Source organism: Trachurus japonicus, chromosome 4, assembly GCF_045865225.1.
Source record: "Trachurus japonicus isolate A0001 chromosome 4, Traja_1.0".
Lineage (NCBI taxonomy): Eukaryota > Metazoa > Chordata > Actinopteri > Carangiformes > Carangidae > Trachurus > Trachurus japonicus.
The window spans coordinates 32378268-32402564 of NC_140910.1; the positions used below are offsets into that span (position 1 = coordinate 32378268).

At 43.1% G+C, this 24297-nt stretch overlaps 1 protein-coding gene across 2 annotated transcripts; it reads right to left on the reverse strand.

Annotated features, from left to right (window-relative positions):
* Positions 1–778: 778 nt before the first annotated feature.
* On the reverse strand, positions 779–23077 carry med16 (mediator complex subunit 16). 2 transcript variants are annotated; one of them, XM_085775210.1, is made up of 15 exons: positions 22878–23077; positions 18884–18991; positions 18619–18788; positions 16466–16747; positions 15595–15744; positions 14566–14671; positions 13794–13949; positions 12670–12890; positions 10845–11051; positions 8565–8775; positions 5969–6102; positions 4902–5094; positions 2816–3032; positions 1163–1246; positions 779–1035 (listed from the first exon to the last, which is right to left on the reverse strand). In XM_085775210.1, the coding sequence occupies exons 1-15, from the start codon at positions 23014–23016 to the stop codon at positions 906–908; spliced, it is 2508 nt and encodes an 835-aa protein (XP_085631336.1). In that variant the 5' UTR covers positions 23017–23077; the 3' UTR covers positions 779–905. The 2 variants fall into 2 exon arrangements, with proteins under 2 accessions (XP_085631336.1, XP_085631335.1); XM_085775209.1 differs by having other exon boundaries at positions 885–1035; positions 5939–6102.
* Positions 23078–24297: the final 1220 nt, after the last annotated feature.

Sequence of the window (24297 nt, forward strand, 5' to 3'; positions counted from 1 at the left end):
CTGGCTTTCCTTCTTTACTTTTCTGCTCCTCCTCCTTTTCTTCATGTGTTCAATACTTATTCCCTGTTTCATTTCATTTTATTACACGTGACTTAACTTTATTACATGTGACTTAATTTATGGACATAAATGTTTGGATTTCTTTTAGGGCTGTTCAATTAATCGATTTAAAATCGTAATCGCGATTATTTGGAATTGTAAAAATCGATTTTTTGAAATCTTAAAAAATCGATTTTTTACTCTAACTAGGGTAATTACAGTAAGCCCCCGTTCATGAATCTGGGCTGCGCTGAATTATGGTAATGACTGCCGCCTCCTTCCTCCCATCACGCTCTCCCACTGCTTTCCCCACACACTGGAAACAAGCATGTCGGCATTTTGCTAAGACCAGTGAGGATTTCGTTGCCAAAAGACCAACGGCCCTTTTCCACTACACAGTTACAGCTCTCACGGTCCATTAGGTCCATTTAAAAAGACACAAACAGCACACAAAATAGTTTGTCATTTAACAAAAAAATCGTAATCGGAAATAGATTTTTCAGAGAAGAAAATCGAGATTTTATTTTTGGGCAAAATCGAACAGCCCTAATTTCTTTGTATGTGTGCATTACTCGGGTTGTTGCCGACGTCTGGTGAAAATTTCATGTCAATAGCTCTATTAGAAATATAGTATATATAATATATCATTATTTTCCCTGCTGTATGTCTCTTTATTCTTCCTGTGAGGATCAATGGAGTTCAGGCTCATGAATAAAAACCAAACATGTGAAGGAGAGAAGTTTAGTTTGTGACAGTTTTATTACAAAATGAGAAAAAAAAATCATTATTTACAGGTAGAAAATGAATCAAGTCGCTGGTTGAGACGACGGCTTCAGGTGGAGTCGACCTGTCGGGCTCAGGTGGGCTCAGGTGAGGGAGGTGGGGGGGATTCTCCTCCACAGACCGCCACACAGACAGTTCTTGATCCAGCGCTGCTCCCACTGCTTCATGGCGTTGGTCTTGTTGGGAGAACGAAGCATCGTCACGCAGCCACACCTGAACACACACACACACACACACACACACACACACACGCACACACACACACACACACACAGACAGGTGAGTACAGGACCTACAGGTGGACTCGACTCTGACTCTCCTCTTGTTGAAACACACTGACCTGGTGCAGGCTTTACTCTCCTCGGTGGGACACACCCCCATGTGAACGCAGCGCAGGTTGTCCATCTTCTGAGAACCAGGACTCCTGATACACACACACAAAAACACAAAACACACACACATGATCAGGACTCCTGCAGTTTAGAAAATGTGTGGACTCCACAGGGGCCTCATTTATCAACGGTGCATAGAAAAGGTTCTAAATTCTGGCGTAGGAATGAAATTAACAAAAAAATCCGTAATTATCAAACGTGTGGACACTGGTCGTAAGTGATGATAAATCCCACCTGTTCCTAACTACCATGCTTGTGCGTGGTTAGGGTCATTTGCATGAACGGATTTTTTTCCCCACACCAAAATCATGGCAAAGAGGGCGGAGAAGAGGAGTTTCTCTGATACCGAGATTGAGGTACTTGTAGAAGAAGTTGAAACACTAAATGCAGGTGTGACCAACAAAAGAAAAAAAATGCTGCATAGGAGAAAGTAACAACTGCTGTTAATTCTGTTGGGTCAGAGGAAAAATCACTCTCAGAAATAAAAATAAAAAAAGCTGTCTTATAGTTTGTCACACCAATCATTCAACATGTCTGCTAAATTACTAATTGAGAATTTTTATTAAAGGGATAGTTCACCCTAGAATGATATTTCGCTCATTATCTACTCACCCTCATGTTGACTAAGGGCTGGAAGAAGTTTCAGAGTCCTCCGTCCCTTCTCTGAGTTACAGGGGGTCTTGTCGTAGCAGTGCATGTCCATATAACGGTTGCAAAGGGACACCAGAGCTCTTCGTAAAAAACACACACAAAAAAACATCCAAATACCTCCATGATGCTCGTATGTAATGTCCGTCTTGTGCTGAAGCCCCAAATTGCGTAATTGTCCCGAAAAAAATTAAATAAGTCTATATTTTAAGCTTGTTTGTAGCGGAAGCTTCTCGAAGCTCCTCTTCCTGGTCCGTCCAAATCTCGCGTGATTCGCAGTAACCGCACTGACGCCGGCGCAAATCACGCGAGATTTGGACGGACCAGGAAGAGGAGCTTCGAGAAGCTTCCGCTACAAACAAGCTTAAAATATAGACTTATTTAATTTTTTTCGGGACAATTACGCAATTTGGGGCTTCAGCACAAGACGGACATTACATACGAGCATCATGGAGGTATTTGGATGTTTTTTTGTGTGTGTTTTTTTACGAAGAGCTCTGGTGTCCCTTTGCAACCGTTATATGGACATGCACTGCTACGCTGAGACCCCCTGTAACTCAGAGAAGGGACGGAGGACTCTGAGACTTCTTCCAGCCCTTAGTCAACATGAGGGTGAGTAGATAATGAGCGAAATATCATTCTAGGGTGAACTATCCCTTTAATTAGGAAACAGGGAACATGTGTGAAGTTTGAGATTGCTGAACACTGTGACTCCTTTAATGCGTTCTATTTGTAGTTTCACTGTTCCACCACTAGATTTTGTGTGTAAGCTAAACATGGTCAGAGTTGTGCTTCAATTTACACACGTTCCTAAGCACAAGTACAAGTTGATAAATTACATATTTTGCGTGGGAATGTTCTTACGCACTCATTACGCACACATCTATGCGTATGCACGGTTGATAACTGAGGCCCCAGGTCCAGGTCCAGGTGTGTGTGTGTGTGTGTGTTACCTGGTGAAGACCTCCAGTGCGGTGGTGCCCCCCCCTCCGGGCAGAGACGAGGCTTTTCCAAACTGCAGCCGGAGCGGGTGTTTCCCCTGCAGCTTGACGATGACGCCGTCGTTGACCGGCAGCCAGTCCATGCTGGGAACCAGCAGCTGGCTGGGCAGCAGGCAGCACTCGTCTATCAGGCTCTCATCGGGGTCCTGGGGGGGGCCGTCGTCCCGCGCTGCAACACACACACACATAGAGACAGTTGTTATTACACATGTGTAACAACTACACTGTGTGTCTGGTGGTGTTCAGTGGGGGGAGGGGGGTGAGCAGCCTGAACAGCAGCTGTACGTCCTGGAGGCTTCAGGAGACCACAGATCCTCATCATCTAACATCTAAGAACATCTTTGAACATCTGAAATATCTAAGAACATCCAGGACATCTTACATCTTGTGTCTCAATTCAGGGGCTGCAGCCTTCAGAGGACCCAGCCTACGAGGTCTCTGGAGGCAACGGCTTCGGAGGCTCCTCCGGGGGCCGCATCAACGGTCGGTAAATGGGACGGTCTAGCCTTCGGAGCATTTCCTGATTGCATCCGAACGTAAACAACGGCCGAACGTTAAACATTTGAAAGTGGCGCTTGCAACGGCTCTACCGCTCCTCCGCCCCTCACTTTTTAAAAATTCTTTATTGACAGAAGTAGAATCAATACAAGGGCAGTTATCATTAATATACTAATAAACAAACTATTGAACAGCAGCCAGGGGGGGAGGCTTCAGGCTATTAAGGCTATTAAGTGAATAGAGAATAAAGAGCACAAGCAATGTGTTTTCATAGCTTTCTTCTTAAAAGTTGTCACAGATGCTTTGCCTCTGCTCCTCACCTGTGCCGCTAGCAGAGCTCATCTGGCTACAGCACAGCTGCTAACGTTCGATAGCTAGCAGGCTAGGTTGCTAATAACAACATTGGGAGGATACGGGAGGCCGCGAAGGATAGTAGCGGTGCATCCTCCGAATGCAGGGGAAAGGAGGACGCATTTGGAGGCTGCATTTGGAGGAGCCTTCGAATTTAGACGAATTGGGACAAGACAGCCTTCGCGCAGCGCTGTGACGTAATTGGCCTTCAAATGCACCCTCCGAATAGCCAGGCAAGTGCCGCCTACTGGTTCCGGCTAATTTCATTTGCCTCAACCATGTAGTCAGGAAACTAGTAACATGTTTTCGTTTGCTCCGTCCACTCTGGTGGACGGACCAATCAGCGAACAGATGGGGAACTGAAGGCGAAGCCGTTGAACCAAGGGGGCAGTTGTGGGTCTGAGAAGTGAAGCTCACTTCCGCGTTCAAAAAACTGCAATCCCCTCGGATTCCTCTGGGGGCTGGTGTCAGAAGGGAGCATTCCTCATAGACCCCCATGTTAAAATCGCCGACTTTACATCCTCAGTAAACATGTTAAAAGCCTGGTGTCAGAACGTTTTTTTGTCTCAATCGATAGTTTCTACCCCCGCACACACTCTGAGGGGGGTGAATTTTATTTTAACTCTACCGTTTTACTGTTATTAGGTTAAAACTCTGGCCAATTAGGGCGCGGAAACGTTGAGTGACAGGTCCGAGCAGCTCCGTGGACAGCTGCTTCGAGGCCAGTGGGCGGGTTCTCGGCCGGCCAATCCAACATGGCGCTGTTCAGGCCGCCATATTTGAGTCACAAAAACGACTCCCCAAAACCAATGGGTGACGTCACGGATGCTACGTTCATTCTTTTTACAGTCTATGCGTTGAACTCAAGCGCTCAAGCTAACCTATGAGCTTAACCGGTGTATAGCACACGTGACCACCAAGCAGCAGCGATTAGTTGAAGCAAACGTAAGCAACCGCCTCCCGGAAGCAAACGAATCCCTATGGCTGGTGTTCAGACGCTATATGAAATGTAATGAAATAAGCGACTGATGCATCAGGCTACCCTCCGAAGGCTGCAGCCCCTGAATTGGGACACGGCTCAGATCATCTTAGAACATCTAAAACATCCAGAACATATCTGAATATCCATGTGTGTCTGATGGTGTTCGGTGTGTGTTCAGTGTGTGTGTTCAGTGTGTGTGTGTCGTACAGCAGAGCCACAGCTTGGTGAGCAGCCTGAACAGCAGCTGCATGCTGTCCTGGTTGTCCGAGGTGGCGGTGAAGGTCGGCAGGCAGCCGGGCTTCAGCAGACCCCAGATCCGGATCATCACCAGCATCTCCCGCAGCATTCCCAGAGACGCTCCGTCCCGCATGAAGCCGAAGCCGGGCCGCACCATGGAGCCCTGCGGCGGGGGGGGGGGTTAGAGGTCAGAGGTCAGAGGTCAACACCACGGTGCAGCGTTGGAGCTGTGGGTAACACTTTACTTGAATAGGTATTCATAAGATTGACATAACAGCTGTCATAAACATCAATGAATACTTCTGACAGCTGTCGTTAAGTGTCATTCGGTAAGTTATGTCACTTTTGATGCAAAGTTGACATTGTTTGAGATGTTTTTGTTATGAGAACTTGACATACTTTTTAAAGTTTGGCGATTAGGTCTGCTATGACAGTTTAAATTGTCTTTATGTCAAGTTGTCAGAACAAAAACATCTCAAACAATGTCAACTTTGCATTAAAAGTTTATGTCATTCCTAACCAATGAAACAGATAACACTGTCTGAATAACAGGTTATGAAATGATCCTGCCTTTTATTTAATTTAATTTTAATTTAATTTAATTTAATTGTATTGTATTTAATGTATTGTATTTATTTATTTTTGTCCCATTTTATTCTTATTTCTTTATTTCTTTATTTAATTTACTCCATTAATCTGATGTCTGATGTCACTGTCCATTTGCTTTTTTATTTTATTTTTTTGTCTGTTCGAGGGGATATGGGAGAAAATGTTTGTACATTTAATGTTGAGTTTGAAATACATTTGAAATTTCAATAAAAAATATTTAATATTTTGCATTAAAAGTGACATAACTTAGCGAATGACACTTAACCACAGCTGTCAGAAGTATTCACTGATGTTTATGACAGCTGTTATGTCAATCTTATGAATACCTATTCCAGTAAAGTGTTAGCGAGGTGTGGATGTGGATGTGGATGTGTTACTGCTGATGATGTTGTCTTCACCTGGACGTTGCGCTGCTCTCCAGAGCTCACCTGGTTGGGCAGGTTGGCCAACAGGTAGAGGACGAAGTCTCCCACCCACTGGATGAGCTGCTGCAGCGACTGGAGGGGGGGGCCGTCCAGCACAAACTCCTCCGTCTTCAGATTGATCATCACCTTATCAATATCTGAAGGAGAGGAACAACACCATGAAAGCATCAGATTTGGTTCAATCACTGCTAGGGATGTCACAATTATTATTATATTTTCTTGGTACGATTATTGTCAGAGAAATAATCACGGTGTTGCGATTATTATGCATTGATTCATTTCACAACACTATGAATGTGTAAAATAAAATATGGTCAAAATATAATTACATTACTCATTACTCATTGTTTACACAAAATATTTCAAGTATCTATTAATATATGACCAATTATTAACCCCCCCAGGGGAAGCGTTTCAAATATTCAGGTCATAAATTGTCATCTATACCAAATGTTTATGTTTATTTTAATCGTTTTTTTGTTTTGTTTTGTTCTTTCTTTAAATACAAATGACACGCTAACATTTAAATTCCTACCAGTTAGTTAAATGAACCAGTATCTGAGCATTTACCTTTATTTTGGCACACATGTGACGATATGGTTCCCACATAATCTTTTTTGGGAAGTGACGGTATTCAGGAAATCTTTACGATTAATTAATTAATTGTGGCGTTTAATACCGCGATTAATTGTGAAAACAAGTAATTGTGACATCCCTACTCACTGCCGAACATATGTTTAATGATAGTGGATATTGGGCCATTGCAACTACCGGTGGTTACTGGTATGGAAAGCTTTGCCAACCCACGGTGGTTGACCTTATTCATTTTAACCAATCAAATGGCTGCTACGGCCACTAGGGGGCGATTTTGCGATGGCCCGATTAAGGGTGTGCCGATAGATAGATTATTAGATCCAACGTGATGCGACAAGTGACTGACGATTCATAAATGTTCAAGAACAAATCATTTTTCATAATAACTAAATGACAGGCACGCAACCACACCGCGGGGAATGAAAATAAAAGTGGTGCATACCTCATTCAACTTTGACAATATAATATTATAAAAAAAAAAACATAGCCTAACCTTAACCTAATCAGCTAAAACAGGTTGGTTAGATAGATAGATTTGAACAGTTTTCCTTCTTTTCCTTCTTTCTTTAAACCAGACCACCAGACCAGAGAGAGAAGATGCATCGAAAATTATTATCATCGTGATAATCGTTATAATCATTAATAGGCTAATAGGTTAGGCTATGTTTTTACAAATAACATACTACCAGTAAATATTCAAGCATGTTTTTTTCTGAGAGAAGGGGGATATAATCTGAGGGGGGAACTGAATCTAAAACATCTGTATGCACGCACAACTTTAAAAACCTTTTGCATTTCAATATGTGGAGTGAAACTGTGGAACAGACAATGTCCAACCATGAGCAAATTCAAACAGCGGTACAAACAGATGGTATTTACAAGGTACAGGGAAGAAGAGGGGTATGACAAACATTAAAGGGATAGTTCAACATTTTGGCAAATTGGCCCATTGCCATAATCGCTATAGTCATAGCAGTAGGTTCATTACCTTTAATTGTAGGTGTAAGCTATTTTCAGTACGGCGGAGCGCAGCAGCTGGCTGCTCAGAGCTACGCTATGGAGGCTAAGGGAATTTCTTGGTTTCCCTCATTAAACTCCGCATCAGTGGTTTTGTATGAATTTACCTCGAAAACGGCTCCGTTTCGTATCGTTCCGTCATTATCTCATAGCGTGGTGGTTGTGCAGCTCACAACTTGTCTACAAAAGCGCTGTGGAGTTTTGGGATTTTGTATTTGATGAGTTTAATGAGGGAAACCAAGAAATTCCATTAGCCTCCGTAGCGTAGCTCTGAGCAGCCAGCTGCTGCGCTCCGCTGTACTAAAAATAGCTTACACCGACAATTAAAGGTAACGAACCTACTGCTATGACTATAGGGATTATGGCAATGGGCCAATTTGCCAAAATGTTGAACTATCCCTTTAAGGTTTTCACACTTTTGCCATACTTGTCACTTATTGTATTTATTTTGAGCAGTCATGGTGTTGTTGTTTGTTGGTGATTGTTTGTTTTTGTTGAGAGTATTGAGAAAAAAAAAAAAAAAAAAGTTATACAGGAAGTAAGATAACCTAAAGTACTAGGTACTAGGTGGAGAAGGGGTAGGAATTAATAAGCTAATGCTTCTTCCTATTCCTTTTCAAACATACAAGGTTTTTATCGACTAGTGCTTCAAGTGTAATATGTTATTCCCATGTTTGAAATAAAGTATTTATTCATTCATTCATTCATTCATTCATTCATTCATCGTGATAATTGTTGATTAATCGAATCGTAGCACCCTGAATCGTAATCGAATCAAATCATGAGGCGCCTCCAATGGAACACCCCTCGGCCCAGTATCCACATCTGTTTGAAACATATCCGCCAGCAAATCAACCAAATTCTGTGCTTTTATCATAAAATGACGATTGTTTTGATATTGATATAGATATTGATATAGATATTGAGCTAAGCCGCCCCACTACCGATCAATATCTGATCAATACCCCTCCCCTGCCGTCGTCCTCACCTGTGTCGGTGTTCTTGGCGCAGATCTCCGTCAGCCGGTCCCCGGGGCTCTTGTCGGGCGTGTTGAGGACGTGCGGTCTGAGCAGCGACTTGAGCGTGGAGCTGATGGCCATCAGCAGCAGCTTGGCGTGGAAGTCGCAGGCTCGGGCCGCCGTGGCGTTGGAGAGTTTACACAGCGACGCCTTCACCGCCACGATGCGCGTCGCCAGAACCTGCAACGAAACGGAGACCGGCGCTCGGCTTTAGGGGGTCGGTGCCACCAGAGGCATCATGGGAAATGTAGTAGCTCAGGGCAGCGGTGTAGTCTATGTGATACTCGGGTAGCCTATACTCAGTAGACCCACTGAAAATCCATGTAAATATTTCAGTTTACCCAGTACAACAAAACTATCGGTAACACTTTACAATAAGGGTCCCTTAATTAACGTTAGTTAATACATTATTAAGCATTAATATATAAACTAATGTGTTAATTAATGCTGAGTAATGCATACATAATGATAACTAATTACAATATTCAACTTAATAATTTATTAAAGGGACAACGAGGAGTTTCTATTCGGTTATAAAAAAGTCTCACGTTAATGTGGATGAATCTACGTTACCACTTGTTAATGGCCCATTTTCGATAAATATATCGTTCTGTCTCTATCGTTATTTGTTGTTATTAGTGGTGGCGGAAATGCTGGTCGAGCCGACCAGTGTTTCCTTAATGAGAATAACGCAGCTGAATCGCCGTTTATGGTCGAAACTACGACGGTAACTGAACCTCTTTGAACCTCTGACTTCAATTCTTGATGAATGAAAACATGAGTCTGTCTTGTGCCGGTCAAAGAATTTCACGGTGTGCGCGGAGGCTCATAAATGTAGTGTGAAAACGCTCCGCTTTTCCAAAACTCCTCGTTGTCCCTTTAACTAACTTTGATTAACATTAATTAACTGCTTACTAATAGGCTACATTCATTAATGTGTTTCCTAATCCTAAGTAATGCATAATAATGATTGTTAATATATCTGTAAACTGTTAATTAATGCTTAATAATGTACTAACTAACGACCCTTATTGTAAAGTGTTACCAAATTATCTAACTAAAGTAAATGTCAATGGTTCTCAAAGTGGGAGGGTTGAGAGGGTTCAAGTGGGTCCCCAACTTTTTCTTGAATTTTTTCCCTTTTTTTTCACTTCTTTGATTATTGTCTTTTTTCATTTTACCACTTTTCTTAGAATTTTTTGAGAAATTCTACCAGTTTCTTCTCAGTTTTTCTTTTCTACTTTTTACTATTTAAAAAAAAAAAGAAATTGTACCCCTTTTTGTATTATTGTTTGCCCCCCCCCCTTTTTTGGGAGAAATTTTACCACATTTTTCTATAATTCTTGAGTAAATTTACCAGTTTCTTCTCAATTTAAAAAAAAAAACTTTTTACTATATACTATTTTTACTTTTACCAATTTTTTTTTATTATTGTTTGACTTTTTTTTTTTTTTTTACCACTTTTCCTAGAATTTTTTTTTACCAGTTTCTTCTAAAAAATTTTAAAACTTTTTTTTTTTGGAGAAATTTTACCAGATTTAAAAAAAAAAAAAAGCAACATTTTACCACTTTTTTCGAAAAAAAATATAAACTTTTTTGTGGAGAAATTGTACCACTTTTTCCCAGAAAATTCTCTATAATCTTTCAAGAATGTACGCCTACGTACATTGATTTTGTCCAGTGGGGGTCCGTGGTCTAATTTGTGTCAATTTTTGTATTATAGTTGTTTTGTTTTGTTTTTTTTTTGGAGGGGGGGTTTCAATGAAAAAACATGTGAAATGAAATTTTCAGACGTCTTACATGTTTTTGAAGCCAAAATTAAAACGGATAAATCACTGTTTTTCTTGAGAGACTCTCTTTCACACAATTGCATTTTTCTCAGCTTTCTAGAAAAAAAGTGGTCTTTTTGGTGCAACCAGGCTCTATTCAACTTAAGATAAATCAAGAATGGAACAAGGTACAAACAAATGGTTTTTTCCCTAGTTAAATAGAGAGTCTCCTCTTTCCTGTGAGCTGTTTGGTGTTTTCAGAGTCATAGTACAAAATATTCTCTGGGTCTTGAAATATTACTCAAAATGCCCCAAAACGCTGGCACTGACCATTTTATAAAAGGGCTGGCACTCAATGAGTTAATATAAAAAAGTTTGAGAACCACCGGTCTATGTGATACAAGTACAGTTTACCACCTAAAAAGCAGTTTACCCACTACAAACAATTAGACTCCACCACTAGTTGAGGGTGCTGCTAACCTGCTGCAGCGCCTGGTTCTGCCTCATGTACTCCTCGTGCAGCTTCTCCACCAGGTTGTGGACCATGGTGGGCTGCACGTGGAGCAGCACGTCCCACCAGTCGTAGCCCGTCACCATGCAGTACTCAAGCAGGAACAGCAGGTGGCGCAGCGTCGTGTTCAGCTCCAGCACCTGACCCATGGAGGGAGACACCCGCAGCATGTGGAGCTGAGGACGAGACGGAACAACGGGAACACCGGGAGTTACCGGAGCAGCAGAGAGAGAAGAAGACACAGAACGTCTTCCAGGACATCTTAGGACATCTAAGAACATCTGAAACATCTATAAACATCCAGAACATCTAAGATCATCTCAAAACATCTCAGAACATCCAGAACATCTTAAAACATCCAGAACATATATAGAGAACTTCATAGAATATCTAAAACATCTAAGAACATCTTTGGATATCCAGAACATCTAAGAATATCCAGGACATTCATAAAATCCTAAAATATCCAGGGCATCTTAGAACATCTAAAACATCCAGAACATCTAAAAACATCCTAAAATATCCATCTAAGGGTGCTTTCACACCTGCAGTGGTAGTGCGCTCTAAATTTAGATCGCACTAAATTTGGTCCCGTTTGGGTCAGTGTGAAAGCACATCGCACTCTAATGCACCAAAACTAGTGCGGCCTGAGGAGGTGGTCTCTGGTGCGCACCAAGGGGGCAGTTGTGGGTCTGAGAAGTGAAGCTCACTTCCGCGTTCAACAAACTGCAATCCCCTCGGATTCCTCTGGGGGCTGGTGTCAGAAGGGAGCATTCCCCATAGACCCCCATGTTAAAATCGCCGATTTTACATCCTCAGTAAACATGTTAAAAGCCTGGTGTCAGAACGTTTTTTGGTCTCAATCGATAGTTTCTAGCCCCGCACACACTCTGAGGGGGGTGGATTTTTTTTTAACTCTACCGTTTTACTGTTATTAGGTTAAAACTCTGGCCAATTAGGGCGCGGAAACGTTGAGTGACAGGTCCGAGCAGCTCCGTGGACAGCTGCTTCGAGGCCAGTGGGCGGGTTCTCGGCCGGCCAATCCAACATGGCGCTGTTCAGGCCGCCATATTTGAGTCACAAAAACGACTCCCCAAAACCAATGGGGGACGTCACGGATGCTACGTCCATTCTTTTTACAGTCTATGGTGCGCACTAGTTGATGTGTGAAAGCAACCGCACTCTGGTGCGACCCAACTGCCAGGCAAACTCAACAAGTTTGAGCTAAAAGGGCTCCCGTAGTCGTTGACAACGGGTTAACGCAGTGGGGAGACGCAGCTCTGTCCCCACAAACGAAGCAGCAGCAGCAGCAGCAGCCGGTCGCTGCGTGTCCGCTGAGTCGCTCAGACACCGGACAGGTCGGCTGGTCCATCCCTCGGGTCCGCGGAGCAGCTGGTTACCGTGGTTACCGAGCAGCAGAGGTCCGCCGTGTTTAACGTTTAACCGGGAACTAACGGGACCGAGCTGGGTGAACGCAACCGGAAACCAGCCGGAAGAACCAAACAGAGTTATACATGCAAACAATATAGAAATAAATGACCAGAGCTACTAACAACCGGCCCTACTGGAGTCTCCATCATGAAAGTTTTATCAATCAGCGCTTCCAGATTTCAACCGGTAGTCATGGTCACACAAACATGTGTGAAAACACCCTTAAAGATCCTAAAATATATCCATCTAAAACATCTTAGAAGATCCAGGGCATCAAGAACATCTTGAAACATTTAGAAACAGCCAGAGCAGTCAGAACAGTGCTGGTAAGTGCAGGTAACAGGTGTGACTGTGTCTCGTCACCTTCCCGTGGTTGTCGACTCCAGCCAGAGCCAGCGAGGTCCAGGAGAACTGCAGGGCCTTGAAGTGCAGCGCGGGGCCTCCGGTCCGCTGCCGCTTGATGGCCGACTCGTCCCCGGGCCTCTGACCCGAGGACGAGGAGGAGCCGTAGAAGACGCCCATGGTGTGGAGGGAGAGGCGGTGGAGGATCTGGATGCTGCCGTCGTGGAAGGCCAGAGCCAGACCTGAGGACAGGTGAGAACATGCAGTAGATCAGCCCTGACTAGAGCACTGGAAAAGAGAGTAACAACACCACCATTGACTCCCGTGGTAACCCTCATGCCCCCTAGTGGCAGGATGTGGGTATTGCAAAAGCGCCCAGAAAACCCACCACCTGCTTGTAAATTGATGAAAACGGCAGTGTTTTTGTTTTTAGGTGTCTTGGTCATATCAAATTATACTTACAATTTGTTTATTACAAAATGTAGATTGAAACATTAATGTAGAAAACTGTTTTTTTTGTTGTTGTTTTTTTACTCGCCTATGTGTTAAAGCAGAAGTAAGAGGAATGTTTGTGTTAATATAAGTCTTAAATAGTTGTATCTTCCGACAGCAATCACTTACATAGAGTGTTTGGTCTGAAACACGGGTCTGTCAGTCACTCTGCTCTGCTCTGAGCCGAGGAGAAAACTTTCCTTGTATCCTACAACCTTTATCCAATGAGGAGAGTGAACCGCATAAAGGGGCAGTCCTCTCTGTGTGTGCAGCCAAGGGATGCGCCTGAATGTGGTGACGTAGGGACGAGGGCGGGGACTGCTAACTCCATCGGCTGACAGGAAGTTAGACAAAACCACTGGATCGCTTACTTCTGCTTTAATGTTTATCTGTAAAGGATCCTCAATGATGCTATTAACGTGAATCGTGAACGTGATCTATAAATGTCCTTAAATTATTGAAAATACCACACTTGCTCATTCACCAACAATGCAGAGATGTCAGTTCTTGGGCGCTTTTGCAAAACCCATATTCCTCCACCAGGAGGCGCTTCCATTGAACCAATGCTGTCGTTACTCTCTTTTACACTGCTCTAGGTAAAAGGGGGGCGTGGCTTTACAGGCGATACAGGTTTAAGAGTCTTTCTTCCTCACCGAGTCCGGGACAGAACTTGGTGTCTGACGCCACCTTCAGGTCGGTGTTGGAGATGGAGATGGGCAGTTTGGGCAGAGCGACGGCCGACACTCGCTCCAGGTCGTTGGTGGTGGTCAAGATCCTCCACTTCAGGATGGTGGGCTGCTTCTCCCCCACTGACACACACACACACACATACACACACAGTAAAAAATAATAAAATTAAACAAATATATAAAATGTGCCGTTATTTGACTCAAGAAGTCCCGTCACAAAATAATAATACACCTGTTAAAATGTTAACATTATACAGCTGCATCTCAATAAATTAGAATATCATGGAAAAATTTATATATGTCAGTAACTCAATTTAAGAAGTTAAACTATAAGACGTTATATAGATCCATTACACATAGAATAAAACATTTCATGTCTTTATTTATTTACTTTCTTTTAATTGTAATGATTATGGCTGCACATTTTATGAATACCTAAAATTTCAATCTCAAAAAAAAAAAGATTACTACAAAAGACCAAAATGGAAATGTTGGCCTTCTGAAAAGTATGTCCATGTAGATGCACTCAATACTTGATTGGGGCTGTTTGACTTGAACTACTGGAAATAGACTTTCCCATGATATTTATTAATATTTATTAAAAAGTAACGCAAATTAGTTACAGTTACAATGTATTCACTCGGCTACCAACTCAGTTACTTTTTGGCGGAAAAAACGAGTAACTAACTATAACTAATGACTTCTTTAAAGCAACGTGCCCAACAACTGGTCTTACCAACTGGCGAGCGGTGCTGGAAGATGTTGTTGACAGGAAGTCCCTCCTTCCTCAGAGACCAGCACTCCACGATGCTGCCGCTCTGATTGGACGCACACAGGAGAACCTGCAGGACACACGGGGAGAAACATTGGTTCAGTTGTCTGACGTCACACAACAACCTGCACCCATGCAGAACCACACCGTCAACCCTAATAAATCATCAATTAAAATGCATTTCAATGCCAAAATAGATTGAAACCTTCTTTTTTAAACTGTTTTTGTGCCCTTTGTAATGTTTTTATGCCATAGCTACATTAAGCACTTTTTAAAGGAATAGTTAACCAAAAAATGAAATTCAGTGACTCCCCCTCATGCTGATGAATACTCCAGAGTAGTTTTTTATTCCTCAAAGTGCATCTGGAGACCCGGGAGGCCGGTTCCTAGTCCAACCAAAACTTTATATGAGAGTAATAATAGGGCCCGACACAAAAACGTCCATAAAACTACACAAAAACCATTTAATATTCCTCCACACTGCTCGTCCACTGCAATCCAAGTGTCCTGAAGGGAGATAGTCCAGAGTTGACTGGAAACTACCTCATTTAGGACATTTTTACAGCCTAATCAGACGTTTCATGCACGTAGTTTCCAGTAAACTCTGGACTATCTCCCTTCAGGACACTTGGATTGCAGTGGACGAGCAGTGTGGAGGAATATTAAATGGTTGTTGTGTAGTTTTATGGACGTTTTTGTGTCAGGCCCTATTACTCTCATATAAAGTTTTGCAAAAATGCACTTTGAGGAATAAAAAACTACTCCGGAGTATTCATCAGCATGAGGGGGAGTCAATAATGACTTAATGCAATGTTTGTCCCGGTCCAACATGTTTGTGGTTATTCTGGCGTGATGTGTTTCGAACGCTTTGAAGTCGGAACTCAGAGTTCTGACTTGTCTTGAACGCAGCATACTACTTCGATCTGAACGCGCCGGCACACGGAGCGCTGCAGCAACACGTTCTCCTCCATCCCTCCTGGTTGCCCTGGTTACCTGCTCAGAGTTCTCCCTGGTGAGGAACTTGAGGTGCGTGACGGCCGGGTACTTCTCCCGTCTCAGCGGGTCGGTGGTGCAGCGCAGGAACAGCGACGGCAGCAGCTCGGTGTCGATGCGACACTTCTCGCTCACCACGCTCACCACCACCTGAACACAACACAAACACACAGACACACAAACACACAAACATCACGTCGCTGCTGGAGACGAAACCCGGTGAACTTGGGCCTTTTCTGTATTGCACTATGCTATGTATTCTTTGGCATCTGTATTTTATTGTGTTTTGTATTGTGAGTGTCAGGACTACTTTTTTACCCTTCTCTTAACTTTTTAACCTTTTACACGCATCTCTTATTCATATATTTATTTTATTTTGTGTTTTAATACACTATGTGTTTATCTCTTTATGTATTTTTACTCAGTGTTTGTGATCTGTGTTGTTGTCTGTATTGTCTTGCTGCTGCTCTGTGACATTTTAAATTTCCCCTCGGGGATTAAATAAAGTATTTCTATTCTATTCTATTCTATTCTAATTAGCCCATGGGCTAAATCTGGTACAACCATCTTTTCATTGTTTTTTTTTTCAATTGACTAATGGTAGGCCTGTGCATATTAAATCGAAAGCAACTGGACTTAGTTATTTGTCTAGGAAGACGTTTCACCTTCATCCAAGAGGCTTCATCATCAGTTCATGTAGCATCTGACCAGGCTGGGACTGGTCCGACAAATAACTAAGTCCAGTTGCTTTCGATTTAACCTCCTTTGAGAGACTAATGGTAATGTACACTGTCCTGTTTCAATAAACTAAATAAAAAATAAATAAATAAATAAAAACTCAGTGTCCGGAGCGTGAAGTTCTGGTTCTGACCTTGTAGAACTGGACCGGAGACGAGCTGCTGCCGTCGGTCGCCGCCACCACGATGTTTCCTCCCCCGGTGAAGGCGATGTCGGCCAGCGCCACGCGGCCACGCAGCCGACACAGACTCTCGCTGGCCGTCAGCAGGGCGCCGCCGGGCTTCAGCAGCGACACCGTCACCAGGCCGCTCACCGTCACCGCCAGCCAGCCCTCCATCGGCTTCCCGCCAAACAGCGTCAGGGACGGAGAGAACTTCACCCGCGAGAACTTCTCTCCAAAGTTCGTAGAACCGGACTGAAGCAGGAGGAAACAAGAAGAACACACGATGTCACCACCTGACAACTATCCGTTCAACTATATACACATCTTGTTTCTCATTTAAATACTCACCATTTATCATTTATTTTAATTATTTTTTTCTTCCTTCCTTCATTTTATTCTATTTTTCTCATAATTATTCTTGTTTAACCGACCTAATTTGTCTCTCTCTCTCAATCCCATCTCCTTATCTATTCACCTTCCCCGCTCTTCAAGACTCCAAGTCGTCCCATATTGAGCTGTGGCGTTTTCTTCCTGCAGCTTTAGACATCTCTAAGAAAACTACAACTAAGCTATAATGTTACCTGACTCTACTTTACTTTACTGCAGTTTATCACTGATACCTGGAGTTTGGATTTAGTTCTTGTTTTGGGAAGAATTGTCATTTTTATTTTTATTTCAGTTTACTTAATTATTTTTTCACTGCTAGTTTTAGTTTTAGTTAAAGGGGAACTGTGCAAGTCCACTCGCTTTTCAGCTGTTTTGGTTACGCTCCTCTCGCCCATGTGCATCTGTTTACAAAGAAGCCGGCGAAAAATCAATAAATGGAGCGGTGGATAACGTTACATAACATAAACGATGTTACGGTGTGTGTGTTTGTGTCGTCTTAACCGTCATGAACAAAAGATTACGGGAGCGTGTTTGTGTTGCCGTGTGCAGAGAGAGAGCTGGGACACCGGGGCGGCGGCCAGGTAACTACACTGATGTTGCAGGTTGGTTTTCAGCCCTGAGACGCCAGGTGAAGGCAGAGCGACTCCGTTCTCACTGGTAACAAGTTAAAAGTCATGTAGTTAACCATCACAATCACTCCAGAGCTTTTTAATGAAGGTAAAAATGTAGCATAGCCACGGCAGAAATCCTGCTTAGTTCCTCTTTAAGTATAATAACATTGATGTAGTATCATATCATATCTATGGTTGTAACACTATATATTCTATATATATTAGGGCTGGGACTCGATTAAAAAAATTAATCGAATTAATTAGAGGCTTTGTAATTAATTAATCACAATTAATCGCATTTTAATCGCATATAAATATTTGACCTGAGAACAGTGAGAAGCATTTTTTTTCACATGGATTTTAGTATACCATTGAATGACTGAATACATACAGTAAGCTTAAGCATTCAAGGTGGTACTTAACCAAGACCAACAGACTAGGGATGCAAATTATCCATTAATTCATTAATCGATATTTGATACATACAGATTAAATGGTCTTTCCTTCCAATACACTATGATGATTACTGTAGTATTTAACTAGGCTACTTAAATCACAGCAGCATAAACTGATTTGTTGAACTCAGCCTGATGTAAACATTAATAAAACTCAGTAACCAGTCACACAGGCAGCTCCATGTTGTCCCTGTGTGATGTTCAGGGACAGGTCAGGACAGTCTGAAGACAGACAGCTCTGAGGGTGAAGTCCTATCATAATGAGATGAGATGCACCTGTGACAGTGACAGGTCATAGATATAGCGCTGCAGCTGAGCAATTAGCGCTATATAGCGCATTTAACGTGCGCCCGTGTCTGTGTATCTATGTGCAGGCAGAGATCAGAGATGGTGTTTTAAATAACCATGCTAGCGTTTCACCAGCTCTCATCTCCGCCAGTCAGCCTCTCAAACTGCCGCCTCTCTCGCGTGCGGGCGCACCGCACGTAGACACACATGAGAAAAAATAAAAAATAAAAAAAATTGAATTTTTTTTTAATAAGTGCGATTAAAATGCGTTAATTTTTTTAACGCGTTAATTTTTGTGTAATTAATTAATCGTAATTAACGCGTTAAAGTCCCAGCCCTAATATATATATATATATATATATATATCTAAGTTGTCGGTTACCATCTCGACGTGCAGCGCCAGTTTGACTCCGTTGTGCAGCCAGCTCAGAGCGACGATGGGGTCTCCGTCCAGGGAGCTGGAGAGGACGCTCTCCCAGCTGTTCACCAGGTGGTCGGACATCGACCAGCACTTGATCTGACCGTCGCCGTCTGCAGACAGCAGCCTCGAGCCTGCACACACACACACACACACTGTTACAGCAACACACACACACACTTATACAGACACAAACACAGACATGTAGAAATAAAACCCACTGGCCGACCTGACTGATCCCACTCCAGACAGGAAATGACCTCGGTGTGTCCAGAGCTGATGGAGTAAACGTCCCAGGGGTGTTCGGTGTCGATGATGTGGATCATGTGACTGACTTCTGTTACAGCAACAGACACAAACACACACAAACACACACACACGGTGTCAGTTAATGCATTTCGGATCAATAACCTGAGATACAATAAAAAATCTTTCTGGAACAAAGCTGAAAATGACAAAATGTGTCGCTCTGTTAGCGTTAAAAACTGATTCTTCTGATGTAATCGACCTCTACAACTTTATATCCTGTCTCCATTTGCCTCAATCTTTTTATTTTAATTTTTAATTTTATGCAACTACAAAATGTAAATGTTTTCTTTTTGTTATATTTTGTTTTGTTACCATGTCTGTTACTGTACTTGTTTTTCTTGTACTGTCCCTTTATGTTGAGCTGTTCATTTTTCGTGAATAAGCCAATAAAAATACTTAAAGTGATACACCAACATTTTTTTCCATTCGTGTCTTGCCTCACTCCCGAGTCCATGACCAGCAGATAGACACCATCCTTTCGACTGTGCGTGCAGTAACAAGGGAGATAGAGCCGTATCGCCTGTAATTAGCTTAGCTCAAACGCTGGAAGTGTATGGGTAGTGTTAGCCTGCCTCCACCTAAAGTCGCTAATTAGCTTAGCTCAAACGCTGGAAGTGTATGGGTAGTGTTAGCCTGCCTCCACCTAAAGTCGCTAATTAGCTTAGCTCAAACACTGGAAGTGTATGGGTAGTGTTAGCCTGCCTCCACCTAAAGTCGCTAATTAGCTTAGCTCAAACGCTGGAAGTGTATGGGTAGTGTTAGCCTGCCTCCACCTAAAGTCGCTAATTAGCTTAGCTCAAACACTGGAAGTGTATGGGTAGTGTTAGCCTGCCTCCACCTAAAGTCGCTAATTACCGTATTGATCCGAATATAAGACGATATTTTTTCCCTTGAAAAATGCCTGAAAATTACGCCTCGTCTTATATTCGGGGTCTAAGGAATAACTCATGTAAAACAATAGGTAGCGCCATATGAGCGCTTTTGTCTCCGTCAGCGTTTAGTGCAGTGTGACCCTAACGTGATCCTGTAAACATAAACAAGCATGGCTGGAGTGGGTGTGTTAGCCTTCATTTGCATAAGCTACTGTACTGAATGACAGAAAGATGCAGCCCGGACACAGAGATCCACTTGAAAAAAGTGCTTCCAAAGTCGGTCAGGTGAATAAAAATCAGAGGAGAAGTTATGATGCGAATTTTAAACTTATGGTTGTAAATGAAACTGAGAGAACGAATAACGTGAGGGCAGGAAAAAAATATGATGTGACTGAGTGCAACGTGCGACGCTGGCGGTCCCAGAAAGATGAGCTAAAAAACGCTCACAGCCAGAGAAGGAGCTATCGTGGTCCACAAACTGGTCGCTTCACAGAAGTTGACAGAAGGGTGTGTGAATATGTGAATGAAAAACGTAATGAAGGGATGCCCATCACGAGGGCAGTGATACAGCAAAAAGCACTTGAAGTAGCCACAGAGCTTAACATTCCCCGCGCCGAATTCAAAGCCAGCATGAGCTGGTGCCGCAGAATGATGCGACGTAATGGCCTGTCCCTCAGACGCAGGACAAGCCTCGCTCAGCATCTGCCCGCAGACTTCAGAGAGAAGCTGGTAAACTACCAGCGTTTTGTAATAAAATTGAGAAAGAAGCATGAATATCCCCTGGATCAGATGGGCAACGCTGACCAGACACCAGTTTTTTTTGACATGCCCACCTCTGTCACGGTTCACAAAAGAGGAGACAAGTCTGTGATTGTAAAGTCCACAGGGAACGAGAAGAGCCGGGTTACCGTTATGTTAACGTGCCTCGCCGATGGGACGAAACTCCCCCCCTATGTGATTTTAAAACGGAAGACTCAACCCAAAGATCCTATGCCGCCTGGCATAATTGTGCGTGCACAAGAGAAGGGGTGGATGGAGTCCAGGCTTGTGGTGGACTGGCTGAAGGTTGTGTGGGCCAGACGTCCCGGGGGACTTAGACGGAGGCGAAACATGCTGGTGCTAGATGCTTTCCGTGGACATCTGACAGATGAGGTCAAGAAACAAGTTAAGGAGCTGAATGGTGACTCGGTGATCATCCCGGGTGGAATGACAAGTCAGCTGCAGGTCAGTGTAGTTTGAGTCATTTTATTGGGAGATTGAAAAGGTACAGTAGAATTTATGATAGATGTCTACATAACAACAAGCTACTGTAGGCCTATAATGGTTTTTAAAAAAATTGTTACAGGTACTGGATGTGGTCGTTAATAAGCCATTCAAAAACAATCTGCGGAAGAACTACACAGCATGGCTGCTGGCTGGTAACCATGTCCTGACACGTACTGGAAAAATTCAGAAACCTTCTGCCCGTCTTCTCTGTGAATGGATCCTGCAAGCTTGGGCAGATGTGTCCTCTGAGAGCATCATCAACGGGTTCAAGAAATGTTGCATCTCAAATCTGATGGATGGAAGCGAGGATGATTTGATGTGGGAGGAGCCGGCGGCAGCGGCAGCGAGCGACAACGAAAGTGCGAGTGAGGAGGAGGAACCCAGTGATGCGGAGGATGCAGCTGAATGAATGAAAAAAAAAAAAAAAAAAAAACTGTTCGTGGTGTTTTTAGATGTTATTGTTCTCACATTTTGCAGACTGTTCTGACACTGTTTGTCAAGAAAATGTGCGCCGTTTATTGCACAGGTTAAGCCAGTAGGCTTATGCTCGTTTAATTGCACTGTTATAACCTATGACATAGAGAACCGTGAAGTGCGTTCGCTTTGCCTATTTGCGGAGTTATAGAAGATTTTATGATTCCCCCCCCCCGCATGAACACCAACGATGTTGAAATGTACAGGGCAAACAATGAATGTTTTTTTATGCAAATGAAATTTTGTCCAAATAAAAAGTATTTTTCCAAATATTGGTCTTGAAAAAGAGGGGTCGTCTTATATTCAGGGTCGTCTTATATTCGGGTCAATACGGTAGCTTAGCTCAAACACTGGAAGTGTATAGGTAGTGTTAGCCTGCCTCCACCTAAAGTCGCTAATTAGCTTAGCTCAAACACTGGAAGTGTATGGGTAGTGTTAGCCTGCCTCCACCTAAAGTCATCAGAGAAACTCTTCAGCAACTCTAAACGGAAACCGGCGGGCCGATCTTCGTCTCAGAGCTGACAAAACTCTCCGGTAAGGCATCTTGAGCGGTCAAATGCCGCTAACGGGACGAAATCGGTCAAAACGGAGGGTTCAAGCAAAGACGCTTTATTTTATTTTAGTTCAAGCTAGCTACATCGAGGGTAGGTTAGCTTCCTGTTTCAAAGTAAAAGCACAAATCTATCGTCATGGTTTTCTGTATGTAAAGGGCAACGGGTGTTTTATTTTGTGAAAGTAACCGGAAGTGCGTTGGTCACAACGGCTAGCTTGAGTAGCACCGAATTCGTCCGAACAAAATTGCAAACAGCTGGTATTTAGACAAATTAACGACACACTGCTGATCTAAACGGCTACTTTCTCTCCTAAACATGTTTGAAATGTGGATAAAGTGATATATTTACAGAGTTTAGAGCTAAAATGAAATCAGCTTCTGACTGCTGACTTCGGCTCGGGTAGGAGGCAGGCTAACACTACCCATACACTTCCAGTGTTTGAGCTAAGCTAATTAGCGGTGCGCCAGCTCTGCCCGTATCTCCCTTGTTACTGCACGCACAGTCGAAAGGATGGTGTCTATCTGCTGGTCATGGACTCAGGAGTGAGGCAAGACACGAAAAAAAAAATGTTGCCGTATCCCTTTAACTGGTTGTTATTAATTGCTCATGAGTAAATGATTTTAAATGATTGTTATGATTGTTAGCTGGTTATTAACTGTTTAATGAGCGAGAGCGTTAATTAAGTTGTAATGTTTTTGAATGTTACAGCTCTGACAGTGTGTGTGTGTGTGTGTGTGTGTGTGTGCACCTTTGTCGTCGTCGTCACTCTTCAGGTCGGTGGTGAAGGCCACCAGGTTCCTGCAGGACCAGGAGCAGACCAGAGGGATGGAGGGGCAGTGGGTGCTCTTGGGACGTTTCTCCCACTCGCACACGTACGCCAACTCCATGACTCACACCACAGAAGAAGAAGAAGAGGAAGAAGAAGAAGAAGAAGAGGCCGCAGGACGCCGCACCTGGAGACGGACAGACAGGTGGAGACATGAGAGGAGAAGCTGAGGTGATGGACGTTCACCTGTTTCCATCCATCGCTATTTAGTTACTATAGCACTTAAGTTTCCTTTATTTAAATTCAAACAGTACATTAAAGGGATAGTTCAACATTCAGTCAGATCCTCCTCTCACCATAATCCCTATAGTCATAGCAGTAGGTTCATCACCACCTTTAATTATCGGTGCATGTTGTTTTGAGATCGGTGGAGCAGAGACGTGAGCTGCTCAGTGAACACAATCAAACTCATCAAATACACAATCCAACAACTCCACAACACAACGCTCTGGTGGACAAGTTGTGACCTGCACATTCACCACGCTATGAGATGTATATAATTATGTAACATTACGACACATGAAGCAAATAGAGAGCCTAAGCGGAAGCAGGAAGTAACGTCGCCATGGGACCTCAACTCGGAAAAAGTCTCCATGTAAGTGAACGGGAGTCAAAGTTTTATTTCGTGATCCGATTGAATTGTGCCATGAGAAACAAATATGACCTCTACCTGTTTAAAACATCACGTTTCATGAAGAGAAATCAGCAGTTTGTCGTAAAACGACAACAGAAGAATGTATTTAGTGTGAAGACGCTCTAGGACTACAGGTGTCCCACAAAGTCTTTCTGGTTACGGATTCTTCTGAGTTTTATTTACAACAGTTTTACAACAAACTGCTGATTTCTCTTCATGAAACGTGATGTTTTAAACAGGTAGAGGACATATTTGTTTCTCATGGCACAATTCAATTGGATCACGAAATAAAACTTTCAGTCCCGTTCACTTACATGGAGACTTTTTCCGAGTTGAGGTCCCATGGCGACGTTACTTCCTGCTTCCGCTTCGGCTCTCTGTACTCGGAACTACTTGCAGCAGCCGTGTCGGGAATGTAGTTCCGGCTGCATTTCCCTCTAAAACAACTCTGTCTGGTAACATTGTGTTATTATTTCATAGTGTGGTGAATGTGCAGGTCACAACTTGTCCACCAGAGCGTTGTGGAGTTGTTGGATTGTGTATTTGATGAGTTTGATGATGAGGGAAAGGGGACCTGTCACCGTTCACCTCCATTGTGTCCACTGAGCAGCTCACGTCTCTGCCCCGCCAATCTCAAAACAACATGCACCGAGAATTAAAGGTAATGATGAACCTACTGCTATGACTATATTTTTTATGGTGAGAGGA